The sequence below is a fragment of the Citrus sinensis genome, chromosome 1 (assembly GCF_022201045.2).
Source record: "Citrus sinensis cultivar Valencia sweet orange chromosome 1, DVS_A1.0, whole genome shotgun sequence".
Taxonomy (NCBI): domain Eukaryota; kingdom Viridiplantae; phylum Streptophyta; class Magnoliopsida; order Sapindales; family Rutaceae; genus Citrus; species Citrus sinensis.
The window spans coordinates 2,225,483-2,251,578 of record NC_068556.1 but is presented as its reverse complement, the minus strand read 5'-3'; the positions used below and the strand labels follow the sequence as shown (position 1 = coordinate 2,251,578).

At 34.5% G+C, this 26,096-nt stretch overlaps 5 protein-coding genes across 9 annotated transcripts in view; all 5 read right to left on the bottom strand.

Moving 5' to 3' along the window:
• LOC127900225 (uncharacterized) overlaps positions 1–13,261 on the bottom strand; it is a 77,486-nt gene extending 64,225 nt beyond the window's left edge. For 2 of the 4 annotated variants that reach the window (XR_008052225.1, XR_008052226.1), the window contains exons 1-4: positions 12,852–13,261; positions 12,311–12,615; positions 12,021–12,228; positions 11,245–11,827 (exon numbers count right to left, since the gene is read on the bottom strand). Coding sequence is in view for 1 of the 4 variants with exons in the window: in XM_052434587.1 (XP_052290547.1) it covers positions 11,315–11,827; positions 12,021–12,228; positions 12,311–12,615; positions 12,852–13,100 (1,275 nt within the window). In the remaining 3 variants the exon portion in view is untranslated. Of the gene's footprint in view, positions 1–3; positions 122–11,174; positions 11,828–12,020; positions 12,229–12,310; positions 12,616–12,851 lie in introns of those variants that run through there. The other 2 variants (XR_008052227.1, XM_052434587.1) reach the window with 2 other exon arrangements.
• Positions 4–2,277, bottom strand: LOC102611970 (uncharacterized). Its single transcript, XM_052434551.1, has 4 exons — positions 1,910–2,277; positions 1,204–1,508; positions 914–1,121; positions 4–713 (listed from the first exon to the last, which is right to left on the bottom strand). The coding sequence occupies exons 1-4, from the start codon at positions 2,156–2,158 to the stop codon at positions 192–194; spliced, it is 1,284 nt and encodes a 427-aa protein (XP_052290511.1). The 5' UTR covers positions 2,159–2,277; the 3' UTR covers positions 4–191.
• Positions 4–26,096, bottom strand: part of LOC102612267 (uncharacterized) — a 30,754-nt gene continuing 4,661 nt past the window's right edge. Inside the window, exon 5 of one of the 2 annotated variants that reach the window (XR_008052222.1) lies at positions 4–121. The gene's annotated coding sequence lies outside the window, so the exon portion shown is untranslated. Of the gene's footprint in view, positions 122–17,508; positions 17,627–26,096 lie in introns of those variants that run through there. The other variant, XR_008052221.1, reaches the window with a different exon arrangement.
• On the bottom strand, positions 9,178–9,723 carry LOC127901259 (uncharacterized). The gene has a single exon (XM_052438214.1). It carries the CDS (start codon positions 9,721–9,723, stop codon positions 9,178–9,180), a length of 546 nt encoding a protein of 181 aa, XP_052294174.1.
• LOC127900213 (uncharacterized) lies at positions 17,509–19,782 on the bottom strand. The gene is made up of 4 exons (XM_052434556.1): positions 19,415–19,782; positions 18,709–19,013; positions 18,419–18,626; positions 17,509–18,218 (listed from the first exon to the last, which is right to left on the bottom strand). The coding sequence occupies exons 1-4, from the start codon at positions 19,661–19,663 to the stop codon at positions 17,697–17,699; spliced, it is 1,284 nt and encodes a 427-aa protein (XP_052290516.1). The 5' UTR covers positions 19,664–19,782; the 3' UTR covers positions 17,509–17,696.

Here is a 26,096-nt window from a genome sequence, read left to right as displayed (position 1 = left end):
GTGTATTTCGATCAAGAATTTATTTTTATTTTGCTGAAGAAGTAGAGACACTGAATTAAGAGGCTTTCGTTATTACAGGAAGGAACATAAGTATAGCAGTTCTTTTACTCACACAATTGAGGTCAACCCTCTTATTTATAGGCAGCTATAGTTAGCATAATGAACAGACCAAGCCGTGGCCTTTGAAGTTATCAAGCAGAACGAAAAATTGAATCAAGAATCGGAGGAACAACGTCGAAAAGAGGCACTTTCATGTTAACGATGAATTCCAAGTCCTCTAGACTTGCTGTCTTTGGATCAAAAGGCCGCTCCCTTCCAGGAATACTTAACCCTTGTTTCATTTGACCCAATCGTCGCGAATGTAGAACTTGTGCTGAAGTTACAGGTTTCCTAATGGATTGATATTCTTCCAGAGCAGAGTATAAATGATCCGGCCCCCACTTCTCGAGGCATTTTCCTAACACTGCTGCATCTGTTATCGCCATGTTTGTGCTTCTGGCAGCGTGTGGAGTTGTCGGGTGAGCTGCATCTCCTGTTAGCACCACTCTGTCCCAGAAGATTTTCTCCAAAGGATCACGATCATATATAGCATTAAGGAAAGGATCCTTTGTTTCTTTGATCAATCTTGACAATTCAGGTAACCAAACCTGCTCTGCTCTTTGGTGCAACTCCTCGATCATGTCACTGCTTACTTTCACAGAAGTTGTATTTCCCTGCAGGGAATAAAATAATTTGTTTCCCAATGTCACGTCATACTGCATTGATAAACCGGAAAATTAAAATATAAAAAAAAAAAAAAATTGGATCCAGTGATGGTCTGAGCTTTGTTGATCGTTTGCAAAAATTAGATTTTAGCACCCAACCCAAACCCCCGAAAACAAAATAAAAAGATGAAACAAAAGTAAGCAGTTACCTTGAGCTCGGGCTCAGGTTGATTGACATACCAAACCCAATTGAACTTCTCTTTCTTAAGCTCAGTGACTATGATGTGAGATCCTGAACCAATATTCGTGTAAAAGCATTTCCCAATATCAGGATACGATTTTCGAAAGCCTAAGATGGTTTCTGAATTGTTTTCTGAAAAATTAAAAACACCTCTCCACGCACAGTATCCTGCGTACCTATTAAAAACACATTTAAATTTAAGAAACAAAATACTCAAAAATTAATTACTTTTATTGATATTCACAAGCAAGCACAAACCTCAATTTGAAGTCGGGTAGAATGCTCCGACCAATTGATGAGAGGATCCCATCTGCTCCAACGAGCAAATCTCCTACTATCTCGATTATTTCATCAGTCTCAAGATCCTTAGCTCTAACTTTGACAGTTAATTTGTCTTCAGAAATACAGAAAGAGAGGTACTGGTGACCCCATAAAAATATTTCAGGTGGCAGAGTATTGTATATAAGGCCATGAAGATCAGCCCAATATGCTGTCAGATATTTAGCGCCTTCTTCTCTTCCTATTACCCAGCTGATCTTCTTTTCCCCATCTGTTGCTAGGCTCTGCAATTAAATACAAATTGAAATTTTATCTATTCAACATATATAGATATTTTTTTCCCAATGAGATTCCATTCTAAATTGTACTTTGAGCAGAGCAAAATATACTGTTATCAAATCTTAACCATACACCATTGTATATACGCGTGTGCAACTAATATCTTTAAGAGATCAGTATAATTCAAAGTATACACGAGTCGCAGGGAAGTCGCCTTTGTTGGCAGAACTTGTGCCTCCCGGTTCGAGCCAGGACTTCTAGTGTGGGTTGTGGTACGGGCTTAAAGGTGCCTCCCACAGTTGAGGCCCTCCCCAGGATACCTCGTGGTTAAAACCAAAAAAAAAAAATTCAAAGCACTACTGGATTCTACTGGGAAAAAAGAAATTAAATATATTATATTAAATACCTCAGTAATGGTGACAGGTAAAGTGTTGTTGTAAAGAAGTTCAGGTTCATGGAGCCATGACTGAACAATTTTCAGAGCCAATGGATCGAGTCCGAGGCCAGCACCGGTTGGGTTTTGGGTTGGGGGTCCACGAGTTTTCTCAATCACAACAACATCCCATCCTGCTGAAATAAGTGCTTTTGCGCATGATTCCCCAGCAATACTTCCTCCAACTACAATAGCTTTTGGCTTCTGCTTCTTCATATTCATCTCTCTTGTTTCCAAGTAAAAACTGAAGAAATTATATTGTTGTATTCAGCACAATTTTTTTTTTTCTTTTGGCTTGGGTTGGTGGCTTTTTATATAAGAATCGTTATACATTTATTTATGCTGTTTAGCCAGTCATTAACGGTCAAGTCAAGAACGGGTTTATGACTCCCACTCGAATTGCTCCCGTCAAAGTTTTTTGTCAAGAAATATCTGCCGCACGATTTTGCACATGAATGTCAATATCATGTAGGAATATTTCATTCCTATTTTATAAAGTTATTGTCCAATAGTTTAGGAAGTATTCACTTATTCTCCTTTAATATTATTAACCCTTTCAACGGCTACTTTGTCTTTATTTTGTATAAATAATTCTGTAAATTTCATTAAAAATACAGAACAAGAATTATATTCTTCATACAATTTCTTTCAGTGCAGTGATTTTATCATTATCAAACATGCACTTGTAAAAAGTAATTAAATCAGTAAATTCTTAACTCGCTATGGGTTTTTTATTTTTAAAAAAAAATTCACCTGCTGTAGGTTTTAACAATTACTAAATCCTCGCGTAACCTGCAATGGATTTTTACTTCACAAATATTAAAACAATACTTTTAAAAACACAAAAAATAAATTAAATTATATAAGTCAAACTATAAATTTATAATAGGAGCTTAAAACTCTACATATAATACCCATTTCTAAATTTTATCAATATAAATGAGAAATTAAAGTTTTAACATTAAAATAAATACACAAATATGTCAATCTAGTATAAAATATTTCTGTTGATCAATAAGATCAATACCTTACTTCATCTTTTTAATCAAAACATAAGTATTGTCAATAACATTAACAAGTAAATTTTAGACAATTAATTATGTAAATAAATACCTAAAGTTTAGTAAGCAATCATTAAGTTCACAGCTATTAATTTTTTGTTTTATAATTACAAAATTTTTACGACAGTTGTAACTTAAAAGGTATAATACTTCGATTCCAAACAGGACCTAGGTTACAAAGTTATGCCAAGTGGTGAGCGAATGGTCCATGTTATTAACTAAAACAAGATTAAATGTGAAAATTATTTGTTTTAATTAGTGTTAAAAAAATGTAATTTATTATTTTTAAGATATTTTAATATTTATTTAAAAAGTAAAAATTTTATGAGCATAAATATAAAAGTATTGAGTTATTAGATATTTATTGATTGCAAAAAATAACTTAGTAGTTATATATATATATATATATATAAAATACAAAACTAATATTGTCAATACAAAAGTTAAGACGTAAAATAAAAATGTGAAACCAATGGTACCCTCATTGATGTAGCCATGAGAGAGAAAACGCGATGCATGCACTTCGGGACTGTTTTGTTGCAAAGAGAATATGGAATTGTTTAATTCCGGTCAACTTCAGACATCATTTTTTCTTCTTTAATATTCGTGATTGGCTCTGTTTCAACTTGGGAAAGACTGGTATCAATGAAGTGGGAGATGAATGGGCATGTTTATTTGGAGCGGCTATCTGGAAAATTTGGTTTTGGCGTAATCAATTTCTTTTCTCACAAAAATCCCCTTGCTGCACTCATGTTGTTTTGGCGTAATCAATTTAGAGTGGCTATCTGGAAAATTTGGTTTTGGCGTAATCAATTTGGAGTGGCTATCTGGAAAATTTGGTTTTGGCATAATCAATTTCTTTTCTCACAAAAATCCCCTTGCTGCACTCATGTTGTTGCTGAAATTAAATCTTGGGCTCAGGACATTCAAAATGCACGATCAACTCTTAGTTTCGGTCAGAGTAATAAGATCATCAAATATGTTAGATGGCAAGCTCCCCCTGAATCTTTTTTCAAATTAAATACTGATGGATCACGATTAAAGAATGGTCTAGCCAGCGCTGGGGGCTTGGTGAGGGATTGCTCTGGAAAGTGGCAGTTTGGCTTTGGCATGAACATTGGATTTGGATCGGTGACTACTGCAGAACTTTGGGGTCTTTTTCAAGGACTTAATATTGCTTGGGACCGTGGCATTCGTTATTTAATTGCAGAGGTGGATAGCCAATGTGTTTCCCAACTTATTTCCTCTACTAGTTTGATGCCTAATGCAATATTTTTTCTCTCATAACTGCCATAAAGGAACTGATAAATAGACAATGGCTCATTACTATAAAGTATATATATCGGGAAGCCAATTTTGTTGTACATTCCATGGCGAAACTTGCTGGTTCCTTACCCCTTAGACTTCATGTCTTTGAAAACCCCCCCGAGCGTCTTGGTTATTAGTTATGTAATGATATATATGGAACCTCTATTCCCCGTTCTGTTTTAGCCTAGTTTTACTAGACTCCAATGTATCAAAAAAAAAAAGGGAAGTCCATTTCCAATTAAGTGATCTAAAACTAGGGCCACATACAAACTGCAATGTATTAAATGACGAAACACACTACAATAAAGTGTGTGGTCTTTGTTTAGTAATCACTAATCAGATCAAATTAAGGGAGACTCTAATCTATTTTTCCTCGTTTAATAGGGTAAAAAGCTATTCATTTAGGAAGAATGAAGTGGTGGGCCAAATTTCGTCTATTTATCTTCCTTTCACACCCTCATTTTGGCTAGAAATTTGTTCTGGTAAGAAAATAGATGAGAAACTTGTGCATGAGACTCCTGCCCTACCGGAATCAATAGATATATTCTTCAAATTTGTTTATTTTGAATACAGGGCATGGCTCTACAAATCACCATCATTCTTAAAGGAACGAAGATAAATTGGTACTAAAAAGCCTGTGGGTCTAAAATCTTAGCAAATCTTTATCTTTGGGCAATTGCTAAGTTCTAGCTTCAAATTTTGATAACAATCCAGTAACGTATCGTCTCGCTCTTCGTTTTCATAATTTGGGTATTTGGTTTTAGCAGGTACCAAGGGCGGAGGTAAGAGGAGGCTAAGGTTTTTTTTTTTTTAATAATAATAGTTAATTGTAAATCTACTCTTATTAAATCTTATCGTAAAAAAATAAAGATACAACTAAGAATTACAGTCAAATTCTATTTTCTTAAAGTTACAAAACTCACTCAACTCCCTAACTAATTGATCCAAAACCCAAATTCCCCAAAACTCAACTGATCAGGTCATTAAGTAGCTACCTCATAAGTGATGCCCAACCGTTGCAGCACCCTCATGCTCAGTCTCTCGCCGCACTGGAAGTCCCAAATTCCCCATCTTTCCATGCACCGCCTGGTATGGTGGTTCCTCACCATAAAAGATAAATATCAATTTAAATTAGAAAACTAATAATTAAAATAAATTAGATGGCCACATTATACACGTTTTTGAAAACGTGTCTAACATTCTCCCACTTGGTCATCTAACACTCACAATATCTCTCTTTAAACAAAATTAACCGTATACTCAAACCAGAAGTTGAAAACATGAATCATGGCGACAAGACCTTTAAAATAAAGTATTGTCTTCCATGTATCACAATGTAATTTTCTCCTAGAAAGAATACTTTATGTGGTATATGCTTTATAAATGAGCTTCCAAACGCTCATTTTGGGTCCTCACTGAATTCAAATATCTATATTGTCATTCTCCAAACAAAATGTATACAAACTATCAGAGATGACATATTTTGAAAACTTTTGGAGTAAATTGAACAAATTGCAATAAAAGGGTATCTCAATTACATTAATATGATCATATAACTGAAGTGAGTCCCATACGTACTACATGTTCTTTATACAAACTTGGTGGCAATCCTTTCGTCAAAGGATCCGCAATCATCACTTTGGTGTTGATGTGTTGTATAACCACCTTTTATGAATTAACATGTTCCCTAATAGCTAAGTACTTAATGTCGATATGCTTACTTCGACTTCCACTTTTGTTATTCTTAGCTAAAAACACTGCAGCAGAATTATCACAATAAATCTTCAGTAGTCTAGAAATAGAATCAACAATCTCTAGTCCAGAAATAAAACTCCTCAGCCAAATAGCCTATGTCGTCGCTTCAAAACAAGAAACAAACTCTGCCTCTGTAGTTGAAGCAGCAATAAGTGATTGTTTTGCACTTCTCCAAGAAATGGCTCCTTCTGCTAGCAAGAAGACATATCCCGAAGTTCACTTTCTAGTGTCAGAACAGCCAGCAAAATCAGAGTCTGAATACCCAATCACTTCCAATTGATTAGATCTTCTATACGTAAGCATATAGTATTTTGTCCCTTGAAGATATCACAATGCTTTCTTTGCAGCTCTCCAGTGATCCAAACCTGGATTACTCTGGTATCTTCCTAACATCCCTACTACATATGCAATGTCAGGTCTTGTACAGACCTGAGCATACATTAAGCTTCCAACTACTGAAGCGTAAGGAATATTAGTCATCTGTTCCCTTTGCAACTTATTCTCTGGGCATTGTTTCAGACTGAATTTGTCACCTTTGACAATAGGTGCCACACTACGTGAACAATCCTTCATACGAAATCTCTCTAGTACCTTATTGATATAGGTTTCTTGAGATAGTCCTAAAATGCCTTGGGATCTATCTCTTTGAATTTTTATGCCAATGACATAAGAAGCTTCACCCATATCTTTCATGTCAAACTGTTGTGAGAGAAATCGTTTAACCTCATGAAGCACGCCCAAATCACTTGATGCAAGTAAAATATCAGCTACATATAGGACTAAAAAGATAATTTTGCTCCCACTGATCTTATGGTAAATACATTGATCCATAATGTTCTCCGTGAAACCAAATGAAGAAATTACATTATGGAATTTTAAATACCATTGTCCAGAAGCCTGTTTTAATCCATAAATAGATTTCTTGAGTTTACAGACCAAGTGATCATTTCCCTCTGAGATGAACCCTTCAGGTTGTCTCATATGAACCTCTTCCTCTAAATCTCCATTGAGGAACGTTGTTTTCACATCCATTTGATGTAGCTCCATGTCAAAATGGGCTACTAATGTCATGATTATCCTAAAAGAATCCTTCTTAGAAACTGGAGAAAATGTGTCATGATAATTAATTCGTTCTTGTTGAGTGAATCCTTTGGCTACAAGTCTTGCTTTATATCTTTCAATATTGCCTAAAGAATCTCTTTTGATTTTGAAAACCCATTTACAACCAATATCTTTTGCTTCTTTAGGTAATTCAACAAGATCCCAAACTTGGTTATTAGTCATAGAATCCATCTCATCCTTCATGGCATTGTACCATAAAATGGATTTACTACTACACGTAGCTTGTAAAAATGAGGTAGGGTCATCTTCAGCACCAATATTAACATCAGATTCTTGTAGATACACCACATAATCATAAGGAATTGCTGGTTTCTTTGTCCTTGTGGATCTCCTTAATGTTATATCAACATCCTCTTGAGGAGGCTGCTGAATAACTAGATCTTCAGGAACATTCTCTTCATGATGAGGCTCTTCAGTGGCTGGTTATGGAAATTGTTGAACTACAACCAAATAATCTGAAGTATCAGGAGTAGTTTTTGAACTTTGATCTTCCTCAAAAACTATGTTTCAAGGTTGACTACTCCTATTAATCCCATCATTCTCTATAAACCTAGCATTCTTGGCTTCTACAATTTTAAAAGCATGGGATGGACAATAAAATCTATATCCCTTAGACCTTTCTGTATAGCCAATGAAAAACCCACTGACTGTCCTTGGGTCTAACTTTTTCTCTTGTGGATTGTAAACCTTAACTTCAGCGGGACAACCTCATTCTCGTATATGTCTTAAACTAGGCTTCCAACCTTTCCATAACTCAAAAGGAGTTTTAGGAACAGCCTTAGTTGAAACTCTATTTAATACATATACAGCAGTTTTTAAGGCTTCACTCCACAAGGATAATGGGAGATTGGAGTTGCTAATCATACTCCGAACTATGTCCATTAATGTTCGGTTTCGTCTTTCAGCTACGCCATTCTGATATGGTGAGCCTGACATTGTATATTGAGTAACAATACCATTTTCTTCAAGAAACCTAGCAAAAGGACCTGGTTTTTGCTCTGATCCCGTGTATCGACCATAATATTCTCCACCTCTATATGATCTCACGATTTTGATTGGTTTCCCTAATTGTTTCTCTACTTATGCTTTATATACTTTAAAAGCATCCAATGCTTCACCCTTATCATAAAGCAAGTAGAGATACATGTATCGTGAATAATCATCAATAAAGGAGATGAAATATCTCTGACCATTTAAGCACACTTCTGAAAATGAGCCACAAATGTCAGTGTGTACGATTTCTAAAATATCTGAACTCCTCCTTGCACCTTTCTTGGTCTTATTGGTCTGCTTTCCCTTAATGCAGTCCACACAAGTACCAAAATCAGTAAAGTCAAGAGCCTCAAGTGCTCCATCATTTACTAACCTCTTAATTCTCTCAATGGTGATATGACCTAATCTCCCGTGCCACAACATGGAGGATTGCTCATTTAAGGCACTTCTCTTAACACCAATATTACCATGCATAGTCATAAGGTTAAAATCAAAAGTGGGGTTTAAATGAAGTTTAAACATACCATCATCTAAGATTCCATCACCAACAATAACAGAATCTTTTAACAAGTGAAAAATTGTCCCAAGAAAATCAAAACCAAAACCAAAAGGTAAAAGTCTTGAAACTGAAACAAGGTTTCTAGAAAATGATGGAATGTAAAAGGTTTTATCAAGGTCTAGAACAAAGCCAGAATTAAGGACAAGTCTGTAGGTCCTGACAACTTCAACACGTGAAGGCATCTTGTTTCCTGAATAGATGGCTCGTTCACTTTCCATCGGTTTCCTGTGGTTTAGGAAGCCCTGCATGGTATTGGAGATATGGATTGTAGAACCAGAGTCAATCCACCAAGTGTTATGAGAAACATGAACCATATTAGATTCGTAACACACAAGAGAGATAAGATTACCTTTCTTTTCAAGCCAATTCATATATTTAGGGCAAGCTTTCTTCATGTGTCCTCTCTTCTTGCAGAAAAAACACTTGATAACGTTCTTATTAACCTATTTAAGAGGCGCTTTGCCTTTTCCTTTACCCTTCTTGTCAAATTGCTTTCCAGCAGTCACTGTATGGGCACTTTCCATTGTCTCTTGATTCAACCTCCCTTCCTCTTGCACACATAAGGTCAAGAGTTCATTAATTGACCACTTTTCCTTATGTGTGTTATAAGAAATCTTAAAAGGTCCATAATCTTGAGGGAGTGAGTTGAGAATAAAGTGAACCAAAAATGACTTAGAAATCTCAATTTCTAGTGACTTGAGTCGAGCAGCAATATCCCTCATTTCCATAATGTGCTCACGCACTCCTTTGGTGCCAGTAAACTTCATGGATGACAATTTACTCATTAAGGTGCTTGTCATAGCCTTGTCAGATGTCTCAAATTGTTGCTCTATGGCATTGAGATAATCGTTCACCTTATCACAATCTGGAATAGAGCCACGAATGCTTTTCCCAACATGAGCCTTAATGAGCATCATGCTCAATCGATTGGATCGCTCCCATCGTTCATATGATGCTTTCTCTCGTGGGGTACTTAATTCCGTAGGCATTGGTGGCTCATCCACTCAAGGTCATTACACCCTAACGTTAGGAGAATTCTCTCCTTCCATTCATTAAAATTGTCACCACTCAGAAAAGGGATTCGAGAAGTATCACTATTTGGAACAGACAAAGATTGAATAGCTACAAAAACAAACAAAGTACAAGCTTACAAAACATTTCCATGGATTTATATCATCAAAGTACATGCCAAGGTTACCGAATATAATTTTAAGACACCCAACAATTCTTCACAGAACCAATAGCATGGAAATATGACATTTGTCATGTATCAGGTTTCCAATCGTAATATTATGCTAGTTAACAAATACAGGTGTCCTTTATCATTATTAATGCAATCCAAGAATACAACAAATATATTATATTCAATCATGCATGCATTTATTTACATATTATAATGTCACTAAAACTTAACCGAAAACCGAATGTAGACTACTGAATTAATTGAATTTATATAATAACATGCTAGAGTCAAACGAAATAATTAATTCTACTTATATCAATTCTGCAGACAAGTCTCAAATAACCATTATTGCATAATTCCATTCATGTATTCCGTATGAAAAGACAACGGAAAAATTTTAGGCTATCCTGAAACTATATATATATCACATAATATCACAAACTCATATTCATATGTTATATCACGCATGCGAAACAATTATTCATATAATAATCAATCATGCTTTAAATTATTCAGATTCTAACATATAAGAATCGATAACTAGACGAGAACCATGGCTCTGATACCAACTAAAAGACTATATTCATCATGCGCCAAGTTAGAAAACTTACCTCCTGCCATAGTTATCAGATTCAATTGTACACAACCTTTCTACTAGAATGCAAACAAAACCAACGCAAACAAGCGATGCTTTGTACTCAGAATTTTCTAGTCTATCCAACACTTAATTCCTGAGAGTAGATGGTATACACAAGCTCTGTTGTTAGACCAGGGACCTTGAAAAAAACGTGACCGTCAGTCATCTCCCATCAAGATGACATGTTTAAATAAAAGAGGAAGTTATGAGCCGTTATCCCCTTGATTTTAGTAAACCACCCGTAATGTGTATGAGAGATATTAGGAAGAGGTGTTTTATCTTTATTCAAATTTTAAACCAAACCCAACGTTTTAAAAGTAAACTAAATAAAGATAAATATCAATTTAAATTAGAAAACTAATAATTAAAATAAATTAGATGGCCACATTATACACGTTTTTGAAAACGTGTCTAACACACCAGTCATTTTGTATATTAAACTTTATTATAAATGAAAAATAAACATTACGTGCCATTTATTTATATTTTTTTATTTGATAATTTATTTATATTTGTCTTTCTTTTTTTATTGACAGTAGCATGTATATTTGATAATCTCTCCTAACTTGTTTTCGATCAAGAATTTATTTTTATTTTGCTGAAGAAGTAGAGACACTGAATTAAGTAAGAGGCTTTCGTTATTACAGGAAGGAACATAAGTATAGCAGTTCTTTTACTCACACAATTGAGGTCAACCCTCTTATTTATAGGCAGCTATAGTTAGCATAATGAACAGACCAAGCCGTGTCCTTTGAAGTTATCAAGCAGAACGAAAAATTGAATCAAGAATCGGAGGAACAACGTCGAAAGGAGGCACAACGATGAATTCCGAGTCCTCTAGACTTGCTGTCTTTGGATCAAAAGGCCGCTCCCTTCCAGGAATACTTAACCCTTGTTTCATTTGACCCAATCGTCGCGAATGTAGAACTTGTGCTGAAGTTACAGGTTTCCTAATGGATTGATATTCTTCCAGAGCAGAGTATAAATGATCCGGCCCCCTCTTCTCGAGGCATTTTCCTAACACTGCTGCATCTATTATCGCCATGTTTGTACTTCTGGCAGAGTGTGGAGTTGTCGGGTGAGCTGCATCTCCTGTTAGCACCACTCTGTCCCAGATGATTTTCTCCAAAGGATCGCAATCATATATAGCATTAAGGAAAGGATCTTTTGTTTCTTTGATCATTCTTGACAATTCAGGTAACCAAACCTGCTCTGCTCTTTGGTGCAACTCCTCGATCATGTCACTGCTTACTTTCACAGAAGTTGTATTTCCCTGCAGAGAATAAAATAATTTGTTTCCCAATGTCACGTCATAATGCATTGATAAACCGGAAAATTAAAATTAAAAAAAAATTGGATCCAGTGATGGTCTGAGCTGTGTTGATCGTTTGCAAAAATTAGATTTTAGCACTCAACCCAAAACCCCGAAAACAAAATAAAAAGATGAAACAAAAGTAAGCGGTTACCTTGAGCTCGGGCTCAGGTTGATTGACATACCAACCCCAATTGAACTTCTCTTTCTTAAGCTCAGTGACTACGATGTGAGATCCAGAACCAATATTCGTGTAAAGGCATTTCCCAATATCAGGATACGATTTTCGAATGCCTAAGATGGTTTCTGAATCGTTTTCTGAAAAATTAAAAACACCTCTCCACGCACAGTATCCTGTGTACCTATTAAAAACACATTGAAATTTATGAAACAAAATACTCAAAAATTAATTACTTTTATTGATATTCACAAGCAAGCACAAACCTCAATTTGAAGTCAGGTAGAATGCTCCGACCAATTGATGAGAGGATCCCATCTGCTCCGACGAGCAAATCTCCTACTATCTCGATTATTTCATCAGTCTCAAGATCCTTAGCTCTAACTTTGACAGTTAATTTGTCTTCAGAAATACAGAAAGAGAGGTACTGGTGACCCCATAAAAATATTTCAGGTGGCAGAGTATTGTATATAAGGCCATGAAGATCAGCCCAATATGCTGTCAGATATTTAGCGCCTCCTTCTCTTCCTATTACCCAGCTGATCTTCTTTTCCCCATCTGTTGCTAGGTTCTGCAATTAAATACAAATTGAAATTTTATCTATTCAACATATATAGATATTTTTTTCCCAATGAGATTCCATTCTAAATTGTACTTTGAGCAGAGCAAAATATACTGTTATCAAATCTTAACCATACACCATTGTATATACGCGTGTGCAACTAATATCTTTAAGAGATCAGTATAATTCAAAGCACTACTGGATTCTACTGGGAAAAAAAAAATTAAATATATTATATTAAATACCTCAGTAATGGTGACAGGTAAAGTGTTGTTGTAAAGAAGTTCAGGTTCATGGAGCCATGACTGAACAATTTTCTGAGCCAATGGATCGAGTCCAAGGCCAGCACCGGTTGGGTTTTGGGTTGGGGGTCCACGAGTTTTCTCAATCACAAAAACATCCCAGCCTGCTGAAACAAGTGCTTTTGCGCATGATTCCCCAGCAATGCTTCCTCCAACTACAATAGCTTTTGGCTTCTGCTTCTTCATATTCATCTCTCTTGTTTCCAAGTAAATATAACTGAAGAAATTATATTGTTGTATTCAGCACAATTTTTTTTTTTCTTTTGGCTTGGGGTGGTGGCTTTTTATATAAGAATCGTTATACATTTATTTATGCTGTTTAGCTAGCCTAGCAGTATGGATGGGTTATGGGTACCACTTGTTAAGCAAGCTGACCAAGATTACCAAAACGAAAGTCATTAACGGTCAAGTCGGGTTTATCACTCCACACGTGACACGACTTGCTCACATCAAAGTTATTTGTCAAGGAATATCTCCGGCACGATTTTTGCACTTGAATGTCAATATCATGTAGGAATATTTCATTCCTATTGTATAAAGATATTGTGCAATAGTTTAGGAAGTATTCACTTATTCTCCTTTAATATTATTAAACCTTTTAACGGCTACTTTGTCTTTATTTTGTATAAATAATTCTGTAAATTTCATTAAAAATACAGAACAAGAATTATATTCTTCATACAATTTCTTTCAGTGCAGTGATTTTATCATTATCAAACATGCACTTGTAAAAAGTAATTAAATCAGTAAATTCTTAACTCGCTATGGGTTTTTATTTTTAAAAAAAATTCACCTGCTGTAGGTTTCTAAATCCTCGCGTAACCTGCAATGGATTTTTAATTCACAAATATTAAAACAATACTTTTAAAAACACAAAAAATAAATTAAATTATATAAGTCAAACTATAAATTTCTAATAGGAGCTTAAAAATCTACATATAATACCCATTTCTAAATTTTATCAGTATAAATGAGAAATTAAAGTTTTAACATTAAAATAAATACACAAATATGTCAATCTAGTATAAAATATTTTTGTTGATCAATAAGATCAATACCTTACTTCATCTTTTTAATCAATACATAAGTATTGTCAATAACATTAACAAGTAAATTTTAGACAATTAAATAAGTAAATAAATACCTAAAGTTTAGTAAGCAATCATTAAGTTCACAGCTATTAATTTTTTGTTTTATAATTACAAAATTTTTACGACAGTTGTAACTTAAAAGGTATAATACTTCGATTCCAAACAAGACCTAGGTTACAAAGTTATGCCAAGTGGTGAGCGAATGGTCCATGTTATTAACTAAAACAAGATTAAATGTGAAAATTATTTGTTTTAATTAGTGTTAAAAAAATGTAATTTATTTTTTTTAAGATATTTTAGTATTTATTTAAAAAGTAAAAATTTTATGAGCATAAATATAAAAGTATTGAGTTATTAGATATTTATTGATTGCAAAAAATAACTTAGTAGTTATATATATATATATATATATATATATATATATATATATATAATACAAAACTAATACTGTCAATACAAAAGTTAAGACGTAAAATAAAAATGTGAAACCAATGGTACCCTCATTGATGTAGCATAATTATATATTGACATGTGTTAATATATTATTTATCATAATCATTTCACCACCACGTAATAATTTCTACAAGAGTCAATTTTAAACATATTTCACAGGATTCAAACTTTGTGTTTGTGGTATATTGACATATTATCTTGTGAGAAATTCTAGAGTATAATATAGGTGCTACATATAACTAATACATGTATGATATGTATAGTTTAATTAAATATAACTATTAATTACATGATAATTTTTTAAAAATAAATACACATATAGCGTATATATATTAATTGAGTGTAGTACTTTTGGTATACCGTAAAATCTCTGCTAACTTGTTTTCTTTGTCTTCTTTGGTGGGCTATTGCCATTTAATTGACATCATTTATTCATCTATTCTAGAACTTGGACTCCATCTGTTGGAGTCTTATAGGATGTGCTTTTGAAAAATAATTAAGGAAGTGCCTTTCCAATTAAGTGATCTAAAACTAGGGCCACATACAAACTTCAATGTATTAAATGACGAAACACAATACAATAAAGTCTGGGGTCTTTATTTCGTAATCACTAATCAGATCAAATTAAGGGAGAATCTAATCCATTTTTCCTCGTTTAATAGGGTAAAAAGCTATTCATTTAGGAAGAATGAAGTGGTGGGCCAAATTTCGTCTCTTTATCTTCCTTTCACGCCCTCATTTTGACTAGAAATTTGTTCTGGTAAGAAAATAGATGAGAAACTTGTGCATGAGACTCCTGCCCTACCGGAATCAATAGATATATTCTTCAAATTTGTTTATTTTGAATACAGGGCATGGCTCTACAAATCACCATCATTCTTAAAGGAACGAAGATAAATTGGTACTAAAAAGTCTGTGGGTCTTAAAATCTTAGCAAATCTTTATCTTTGGGCAATTGCTAAGTTCTAGCTTCAAATTTTGATGACAATCCAGTAACATATCGTCTCGCTCTTCGTTTTCATAATTTGGGTATTTGGTTTTAGCAGGTACCAAGGGCGGAGGTAAGAGGAGGCTAAGGTTTTTTTTTTTTTAAATAATAATAGTTAATTGTAAATTTACTCTTATTAAAACTTATCGTAAAAAAATAAAGATATAACTAATAATTACAGTCAAATTCTATTTTCTTAAAGTTACAAAACTCACTCAACTCCCTAACTAATTGATCCAAAATCCAAATTCTCCAAAACTCAACTGATCAGGTCATTAAGTAGCTACCTCATAAGTGATGCCCAGCCGCTGCAGCACCCTCATGCTCAGTCTCTCGCCGCACCGGAAGTCCCAAATTCCCCATCTTTCCATGCACCGCCCGGTATGGTGGTACCTCACCAGTCATTTTGTATATTAACTTTATTATAAATGAAAATGATGGCTTACAATGCTGATTCATCTTCTTAAAATTATAAAACAATTGATATAATAACAAAGAAAGACTCATCCTCAATTATTTTTTTACAGCCGTTAAATTTTCAGGCTGAATCTGGAAAACTTTTGGAAACGATAATTGCCTGACAGTTGGGGAGGCGTCGTCAACCCCAAACATTACCAGTCATAATTTAAAAAAAATGAATGATTGATTCAGCATCATTGCTAAAGTTTCTGTCTTTCTTCTTAATCAATTTTTGGAATTCATAATCATGTCAAAGTTGAATTCTTAAAACTAACGGTACGTGAAAATCTATGGGAAATTTATATAACTAGCTCAAATATTTCAAATTGGTCCTTTAATTTTTTTCTATTATAACTAGCTAACCAACTAACTTTTAGTTTTTATGCGAAGATACTCTTACCACTCTCAACAAATCATTAAATTTGATATTTGATATTTTAAATGTCATTCTCTAGTTTATTCAAAACAAATAATTAAACAAAATAATGTTATTCGATCAGTAATTATAAAAATTAAAATAAAAATAAGAATCAGCGCAGGCATCTCACATTTCACCGTGACTGGTGGCGAAGTTTTGGTTGGTGCTGTTGAGCTATCTGTATTGTATTATTATTATTATGAAATGGGCAACTTATGGATGAGCAGCATTGATTGAATGTGTAAAGGAAATCGTTTTATTCGTCTTTTGCAATTTCTTCCTTCAAGACAGAAGATAAGAAGCTCATGACAAGGAACTATCAAGCGTTATTGACGGAGAAAAAACCCATCACTTGAATTATTTCAAGTATTTTGTTACATTTCAATTTATTTCTAATATATTCTTCGTAATTAAGAAAAACTGGCATTTATTATTCGCATCCCTTTTAATTATATTTATTTCTCCATCCACTTCCGGAAAGATAAAATGCCTTCAACCATGCCCGCATTTATTTGCAAAGCAAAATAATGTCAACTAAATGCGCGAGAAAGGACTAGCATGTCTTAGTTCTCGCTTTAATTTGTCAAGATTTCACTCCTGCGCATTCGAGTGTCTTCTATCAACTTCAGTGTAAAAAAATTCTGTCATAGTTTAAGTAAAAGGGAATTTTCATTGTTTGTGTTTTTCATATTTTCTCTCAAAATCACTCACATTATCTCATCACTAGACAAGGACCAAACAAAAATATTGACCCACACACTTGTGATGGAAGATGATAGAAAAAATGTTTCATATCGCTAATATTAGTTACTAGATTAATAACGTAAGCCTAAGGCAACTCCTAATACATGAGCTAGTATTTGAGTACAAGTTCGACTCACCAACTTTTGTATGCACCACTTATAATAAAAATTCTAAATTTTTTCTTCAACGCGTTGATCACCATAGTAAAAGTTACTAACTCTCATGTTTAGCTTCATCGGTCGTCTTACATAAATTCTACCACATACCTTGCATAAATCTCAATCATGTCTTGTGCTTAAATAGCGTGCACTAACAAGCAGCAAAACATCCTCCTTCATGGAAATTGTTTTTGGGAAAAACAAATATGGATAGATCAATGACACAACACAAGGACAATCCCATCCTATCGTGGTGTCCTTTTTATAAGAAAATTAGAAAAGTTGGGTGTATTTCGATCAAGAATTTATTTTTATTTTGCTGAAGAAGTAGAGACACTGAATTAAGAGGCTTTCGTTATTACAGGAAGGAACATAAGTATAGCAGTTCTTTTACTCACACAATTGAGGTCAACCCTCTTATTTATAGGCAGCTATAGTTAGCATAATGAACAGACCAAGCCGTGGCCTTTGAAGTTATCAAGCAGAACGAAAAATTGAATCAAGAATCGGAGGAACAACGTCGAAAAGAGGCACTTTCATGTTAACGATGAATTCCAAGTCCTCTAGACTTGCTGTCTTTGGATCAAAAGGCCGCTCCCTTCCAGGAATACTTAACCCTTGTTTCATTTGACCCAATCGTCGCGAATGTAGAACTTGTGCTGAAGTTACAGGTTTCCTAATGGATTGATATTCTTCCAGAGCAGAGTATAAATGATCCGGCCCCCACTTCTCGAGGCATTTTCCTAACACTGCTGCATCTGTTATCGCCATGTTTGTGCTTCTGGCAGCGTGTGGAGTTGTCGGGTGAGCTGCATCTCCTGTTAGCACCACTCTGTCCCAGAAGATTTTCTCCAAAGGATCACGATCATATATAGCATTAAGGAAAGGATCCTTTGTTTCTTTGATCAATCTTGACAATTCAGGTAACCAAACCTGCTCTGCTCTTTGGTGCAACTCCTCGATCATGTCACTGCTTACTTTCACAGAAGTTGTATTTCCCTGCAGGGAATAAAATAATTTGTTTCCCAATGTCACGTCATACTGCATTGATAAACCGGAAAATTAAAATATAAAAAAAAAAAAAAATTGGATCCAGTGATGGTCTGAGCTTTGTTGATCGTTTGCAAAAATTAGATTTTAGCACCCAACCCAAACCCCCGAAAACAAAATAAAAAGATGAAACAAAAGTAAGCAGTTACCTTGAGCTCGGGCTCAGGTTGATTGACATACCAAACCCAATTGAACTTCTCTTTCTTAAGCTCAGTGACTATGATGTGAGATCCTGAACCAATATTCGTGTAAAAGCATTTCCCAATATCAGGATACGATTTTCGAAAGCCTAAGATGGTTTCTGAATTGTTTTCTGAAAAATTAAAAACACCTCTCCACGCACAGTATCCTGCGTACCTATTAAAAACACATTTAAATTTAAGAAACAAAATACTCAAAAATTAATTACTTTTATTGATATTCACAAGCAAGCACAAACCTCAATTTGAAGTCGGGTAGAATGCTCCGACCAATTGATGAGAGGATCCCATCTGCTCCAACGAGCAAATCTCCTACTATCTCGATTATTTCATCAGTCTCAAGATCCTTAGCTCTAACTTTGACAGTTAATTTGTCTTCAGAAATACAGAAAGAGAGGTACTGGTGACCCCATAAAAATATTTCAGGTGGCAGAGTATTGTATATAAGGCCATGAAGATCAGCCCAATATGCTGTCAGATATTTAGCGCCTTCTTCTCTTCCTATTACCCAGCTGATCTTCTTTTCCCCATCTGTTGCTAGGCTCTGCAATTAAATACAAATTGAAATTTTATCTATTCAACATATATAGATATTTTTTTCCCAATGAGATTCCATTCTAAATTGTACTTTGAGCAGAGCAAAATATACTGTTATCAAATCTTAACCATACACCATTGTATATACGCGTGTGCAACTAATATCTTTAAGAGATCAGTATAATTCAAAGTATACACGAGTCGCAGGGAAGTCGCCTTTGTTGGCAGAACTTGTGCCTCCCGGTTCGAGCCAGGACTTCTAGTGTGGGTTGTGGTACGGGCTTAAAGGTGCCTCCCACAGTTGAGGCCCTCCCCAGGATACCTCGTGGTTAAAACCAAAAAAAAAAAATTCAAAGCACTACTGGATTCTACTGGGAAAAAAGAAATTAAATATATTATATTAAATACCTCAGTAATGGTGACAGGTAAAGTGTTGTTGTAAAGAAGTTCAGGTTCATGGAGCCATGACTGAACAATTTTCAGAGCCAATGGATCGAGTCCGAGGCCAGCACCGGTTGGGTTTTGGGTTGGGGGTCCACGAGTTTTCTCAATCACAACAACATCCCATCCTGCTGAAATAAGTGCTTTTGCGCATGATTCCCCAGCAATACTTCCTCCAACTACAATAGCTTTTGGCTTCTGCTTCTTCATATTCATCTCTCTTGTTTCCAAGTAAAAACTGAAGAAATTATATTGTTGTATTCAGCACAATTTTTTTTTTTCTTTTGGCTTGGGTTGGTGGCTTTTTATATAAGAATCGTTATACATTTATTTATGCTGTTTAGCCAGTCATTAACGGTCAAGTCAAGAACGGGTTTATGACTCCCACTCGAATTGCTCCCGTCAAAGTTTTTTGTCAAGAAATATCTGCCGCACGATTTTGCACATGAATGTCAATATCACGTAGGAATATTTCATTCCTATTTTATAAAGTTATTGTCCAATAGTTTAGGAAGTATTCACTTATTCTCCTTTAATATTATTAACCCTTTCAACGGCTACTTTGTCTTTATTTTGTATAAATAATTCTGTAAATTTCATTAAAAATACAGAACAAGAATTATATTCTTCATACAATTTCTTTCAGTGCAGTGATTTTATCATTATCAAACATGCACTTGTAAAAAGTAATTAAATCAGTAAATTCTTAACTCGCTATGGGTTTTTTATTTTTAAAAAAAAATTCACCTGCTGTAGGTTTTAACAATTACTAAATCCTCGCGTAACCTGCAATGGATTTTTACTTCACAAATATTAAAACAATACTTTTAAAAACACAAAAAATAAATTAAATTATATAAGTCAAACTATAAATTTATAATAGGAGCTTAAAACTCTACATATAATACCCATTTCTAAATTTTATCAATATAAATGAGAAATTAAAGTTTTAACATTAAAATAAATACACAAATATGTCAATCTAGTATAAAATATTTCTGTTGATCAATAAGATCAATACCTTACTTCATCTTTTTAATCAAAACATAAGTATTGTCAATAACATTAACAAGTAAATTTTAGACAATTAATTATGTAAATAAATACCTAAAGTTTAGTAAGCAATCATTAAGTTCACAGCTATTAATTTTTTGTTTTATAATTACAAAATTTTTACGACAGTTGTAACTTAAAAGGTATAATACTTCGATTCCAAACAGGACCTAGGTTACAAAGTTATGCCAAGTGGTGAGCGAATGGTCCATGTTATTAACTAAAACAAGATTAAATGTGAAAATTATTTGTTTTAATTAGTGTTAAAAAAATGTAATTTATTATTTTTAAGATATTTTAATATTTATTTAAAAAGTAAAAATTTTATGAGCATAAATATAAAAGTATTGAGTTATTAGATATTTATTGATTGCAAAAAATAACTTAGTAGTTATATATATATATATATATATAAAATACAAAACTAATATTGTCAATACAAAAGTTAAGACGTAAAATAAAAATGTGAAACCAATGGTACCCTCATTGATGTAGCCATGAGAGAGAAAACGCGATGCATGCACTTCGGGACTGTTTTGTTGCAAAGAGAATATGGAATTGTTTAATTCCGGTCAACTTCAGACATCATTTTTTCTTCTTTAATATTCGTGATTGGCTCTGTTTCAACTTGGGAAAGACTGGTATCAATGAAGTGGGAGATGAATGGGCATGTTTATTTGGAGCGGCTATCTGGAAAATTTGGTTTTGGCGTAATCAATTTCTTTTCTCACAAAAATCCCCTTGCTGCACTCATGTTGTTTTGGCGTAATCAATTTAGAGTGGCTATCTGGAAAATTTGGTTTTGGCGTAATCAATTTGGAGTGGCTATCTGGAAAATTTGGTTTTGGCATAATCAATTTCTTTTCTCACAAAAATCCCCTTGCTGCACTCATGTTGTTGCTGAAATTAAATCTTGGGCTCAGGACATTCAAAATGCACGATCAACTCTTAGTTTCGGTCAGAGTAATAAGATCATCAAATATGTTAGATGGCAAGCTCCCCCTGAATCTTTTTTCAAATTAAATACTGATGGATCACGATTAAAGAATGGTCTAGCCAGCGCTGGGGGCTTGGTGAGGGATTGCTCTGGAAAGTGGCAGTTTGGCTTTGGCATGAACATTGGATTTGGATCGGTGACTACTGCAGAACTTTGGGGTCTTTTTCAAGGACTTAATATTGCTTGGGACCGTGGCATTCGTTATTTAATTGCAGAGGTGGATAGCCAATGTGTTTCCCAACTTATTTCCTCTACTAGTTTGATGCCTAATGCAATATTTTTTCTCTCATAACTGCCATAAAGGAACTGATAAATAGACAATGGCTCATTACTATAAAGTATATATATCGGGAAGCCAATTTTGTTGTACATTCCATGGCGAAACTTGCTGGTTCCTTACCCCTTAGACTTCATGTCTTTGAAAACCCCCCCGAGCGTCTTGGTTATTAGTTATGTAATGATATATATGGAACCTCTATTCCCCGTTCTGTTTTAGCCTAGTTTTACTAGACTCCAATGTATCAAAAAAAAAAAGGGAAGTCCATTTCCAATTAAGTGATCTAAAACTAGGGCCACATACAAACTGCAATGTATTAAATGACGAAACACACTACAATAAAGTGTGTGGTCTTTGTTTAGTAATCACTAATCAGATCAAATTAAGGGAGACTCTAATCTATTTTTCCTCGTTTAATAGGGTAAAAAGCTATTCATTTAGGAAGAATGAAGTGGTGGGCCAAATTTCGTCTATTTATCTTCCTTTCACACCCTCATTTTGGCTAGAAATTTGTTCTGGTAAGAAAATAGATGAGAAACTTGTGCATGAGACTCCTGCCCTACCGGAATCAATAGATATATTCTTCAAATTTGTTTATTTTGAATACAGGGCATGGCTCTACAAATCACCATCATTCTTAAAGGAACGAAGATAAATTGGTACTAAAAAGCCTGTGGGTCTAAAATCTTAGCAAATCTTTATCTTTGGGCAATTGCTAAGTTCTAGCTTCAAATTTTGATAACAATCCAGTAACGTATCGTCTCGCTCTTCGTTTTCATAATTTGGGTATTTGGTTTTAGCAGGTACCAAGGGCGGAGGTAAGAGGAGGCTAAGGTTTTTTTTTTTTTAATAATAATAGTTAATTGTAAATCTACTCTTATTAAATCTTATCGTAAAAAAATAAAGATACAACTAAGAATTACAGTCAAATTCTATTTTCTTAAAGTTACAAAACTCACTCAACTCCCTAACTAATTGATCCAAAACCCAAATTCCCCAAAACTCAACTGATCAGGTCATTAAGTAGCTACCTCATAAGTGATGCCCAACCGTTGCAGCACCCTCATGCTCAGTCTCTCGCCGCACTGGAAGTCCCAAATTCCCCATCTTTCCATGCACCGCCTGGTATGGTGGTTCCTCACCATAAAAGATAAATATCAATTTAAATTAGAAAACTAATAATTAAAATAAATTAGATGGCCACATTATACACGTTTTTGAAAACGTGTCTAACATTCTCCCACTTGGTCATCTAACACTCACAATATCTCTCTTTAAACAAAATTAACCGTATACTCAAACCAGAAGTTGAAAACATGAATCATGGCGACAAGACCTTTAAAATAAAGTATTGTCTTCCATGTATCACAATGTAATTTTCTCCTAGAAAGAATACTTTATGTGGTATATGCTTTATAAATGAGCTTCCAAACGCTCATTTTGGGTCCTCACTGAATTCAAATATCTATATTGTCATTCTCCAAACAAAATGTATACAAACTATCAGAGATGACATATTTTGAAAACTTTTGGAGTAAATTGAACAAATTGCAATAAAAGGGTATCTCAATTACATTAATATGATCATATAACTGAAGTGAGTCCCATACGTACTACATGTTCTTTATACAAACTTGGTGGCAATCCTTTCGTCAAAGGATCCGCAATCATCACTTTGGTGTTGATGTGTTGTATAACCACCTTTTATGAATTAACATGTTCCCTAATAGCTAAGTACTTAATGTCGATATGCTTACTTCGACTTCCACTTTTGTTATTCTTAGCTAAAAACACTGCAGCAGAATTATCACAATAAATCTTCAGTAGTCTAGAAATAGAATCAACAATCTCTAGTCCAGAAATAAAACTCCTCAGCCAAATAGCCTATGTCGTCGCTTCAAAACAAGATACAAACTCTGCCTCTGTAGTTGAAGCAGCAATAAGTGATTGTTTTGCACTTCTCCAAGAAATGGCTCCTTCTGCTAGCAAGAAGACATATCCCGAAGTTCACTTTCTAGTGTCAGAACAGCCAGCAAAATCAGAGTCTGAATACCCAATCACTTCCAATTGATTAGATCTTCTATACGTAAGCATATAGTATTTTGTCCCTTGAAGATATCACAATGCTTTCTTTGCAGCTCTCCAGTGATCCAAACCTGGATTACTCTGGTATCTTCCTAACATCCCTACTACATATGCAATGTCAGGTCTTGTACAGACCTGAGCATACATTAAGCTTCCAACTACTGAAGCGTAAGGAATATTAGTCATCTGTTCCCTTTGCAACTTATTCTCTGGGCATTGTTTCAGACTGAATTTGTCACCTTTGACAATAGGTGCCACACTACGTGAACAATCCTTCATACGAAATCTCTCTAGTACCTTATTGATATAGGTTTCTTGAGATAGTCCTAAAATGCCTTGGGATCTATCTCTTTGAATTTTTATGCCAATGACATAAGAAGCTTCACCCATATCTTTCATGTCAAACTGTTGTGAGAGAAATCGTTTAACCTCATGAAGCACGCCCAAATCACTTGATGCAAGTAAAATATCAGCTACATATAGGACTAAAAAGATAATTTTGCTCCCACTGATCTTATGGTAAATACATTGATCCATAATGTTCTCCGTGAAACCAAATGAAGAAATTACATTATGGAATTTTAAATACCATTGTCCAGAAGCCTGTTTTAATCCATAAATAGATTTCTTGAGTTTACAGACCAAGTGATCATTTCCCTCTGAGATGAACCCTTCAGGTTGTCTCATATGAACCTCTTCCTCTAAATCTCCATTGAGGAACGTTGTTTTCACATCCATTTGATGTAGCTCCATGTCAAAATGGGCTACTAATGTCATGATTATCCTAAAAGAATCCTTCTTAGAAACTGGAGAAAATGTGTCATGATAATTAATTCGTTCTTGTTGAGTGAATCCTTTGGCTACAAGTCTTGCTTTATATCTTTCAATATTGCCTAAAGAATCTCTTTTGATTTTGAAAACCCATTTACAACCAATATCTTTTGCTTCTTTAGGTAATTCAACAAGATCCCAAACTTGGTTATTAGTCATAGAATCCATCTCATCCTTCATGGCATTGTACCATAAAATGGATTTACTACTACACGTAGCTTGTAAAAATGAGGTAGGGTCATCTTCAGCACCAATATTAACATCAGATTCTTGTAGATACACCACATAATCATAAGGAATTGCTGGTTTCTTTGTCCTTGTGGATCTCCTTAATGTTATATCAACATCCTCTTGAGGAGGCTGCTGAATAACTAGATCTTCAGGAACATTCTCTTCATGATGAGGCTCTTCAGTGGCTGGTTATGGAAATTGTTGAACTACAACCAAATAATCTGAAGTATCAGGAGTAGTTTTTGAACTTTGATCTTCCTCAAAAACTATGTTTCAAGGTTGACTACTCCTATTAATCCCATCATTCTCTATAAACCTAGCATTCTTGGCTTCTACAATTTTAAAAGCATGGGATGGACAATAAAATCTATATCCCTTAGACCTTTCTGTATAGCCAATGAAAAACCCACTGACTGTCCTTGGGTCTAACTTTTTCTCTTGTGGATTGTAAACCTTAACTTCAGCGGGACAACCTCATTCTCGTATATGTCTTAAACTAGGCTTCCAACCTTTCCATAACTCAAAAGGAGTTTTAGGAACAGCCTTAGTTGAAACTCTATTTAATACATATACAGCAGTTTTTAAGGCTTCACTCCACAAGGATAATGGGAGATTGGAGTTGCTAATCATACTCCGAACTATGTCCATTAATGTTCGGTTTCGTCTTTCAGCTACGCCATTCTGATATGGTGAGCCTGACATTGTATATTGAGTAACAATACCATTTTCTTCAAGAAACCTAGCAAAAGGACCTGGTTTTTGCTCTGATCCCGTGTATCGACCATAATATTCTCCACCTCTATATGATCTCACGATTTTGATTGGTTTCCCTAATTGTTTCTCTACTTATGCTTTATATACTTTAAAAGCATCCAATGCTTCACCCTTATCATAAAGCAAGTAGAGATACATGTATCGTGAATAATCATCAATAAAGGAGATGAAATATCTCTGACCATTTAAGCACACTTCTGAAAATGAGCCACAAATGTCAGTGTGTACGATTTCTAAAATATCTGAACTCCTCCTTGCACCTTTCTTGGTCTTATTGGTCTGCTTTCCCTTAATGCAGTCCACACAAGTACCAAAATCAGTAAAGTCAAGAGCCTCAAGTGCTCCATCATTTACTAACCTCTTAATTCTCTCAATGGTGATATGACCTAATCTCCCGTGCC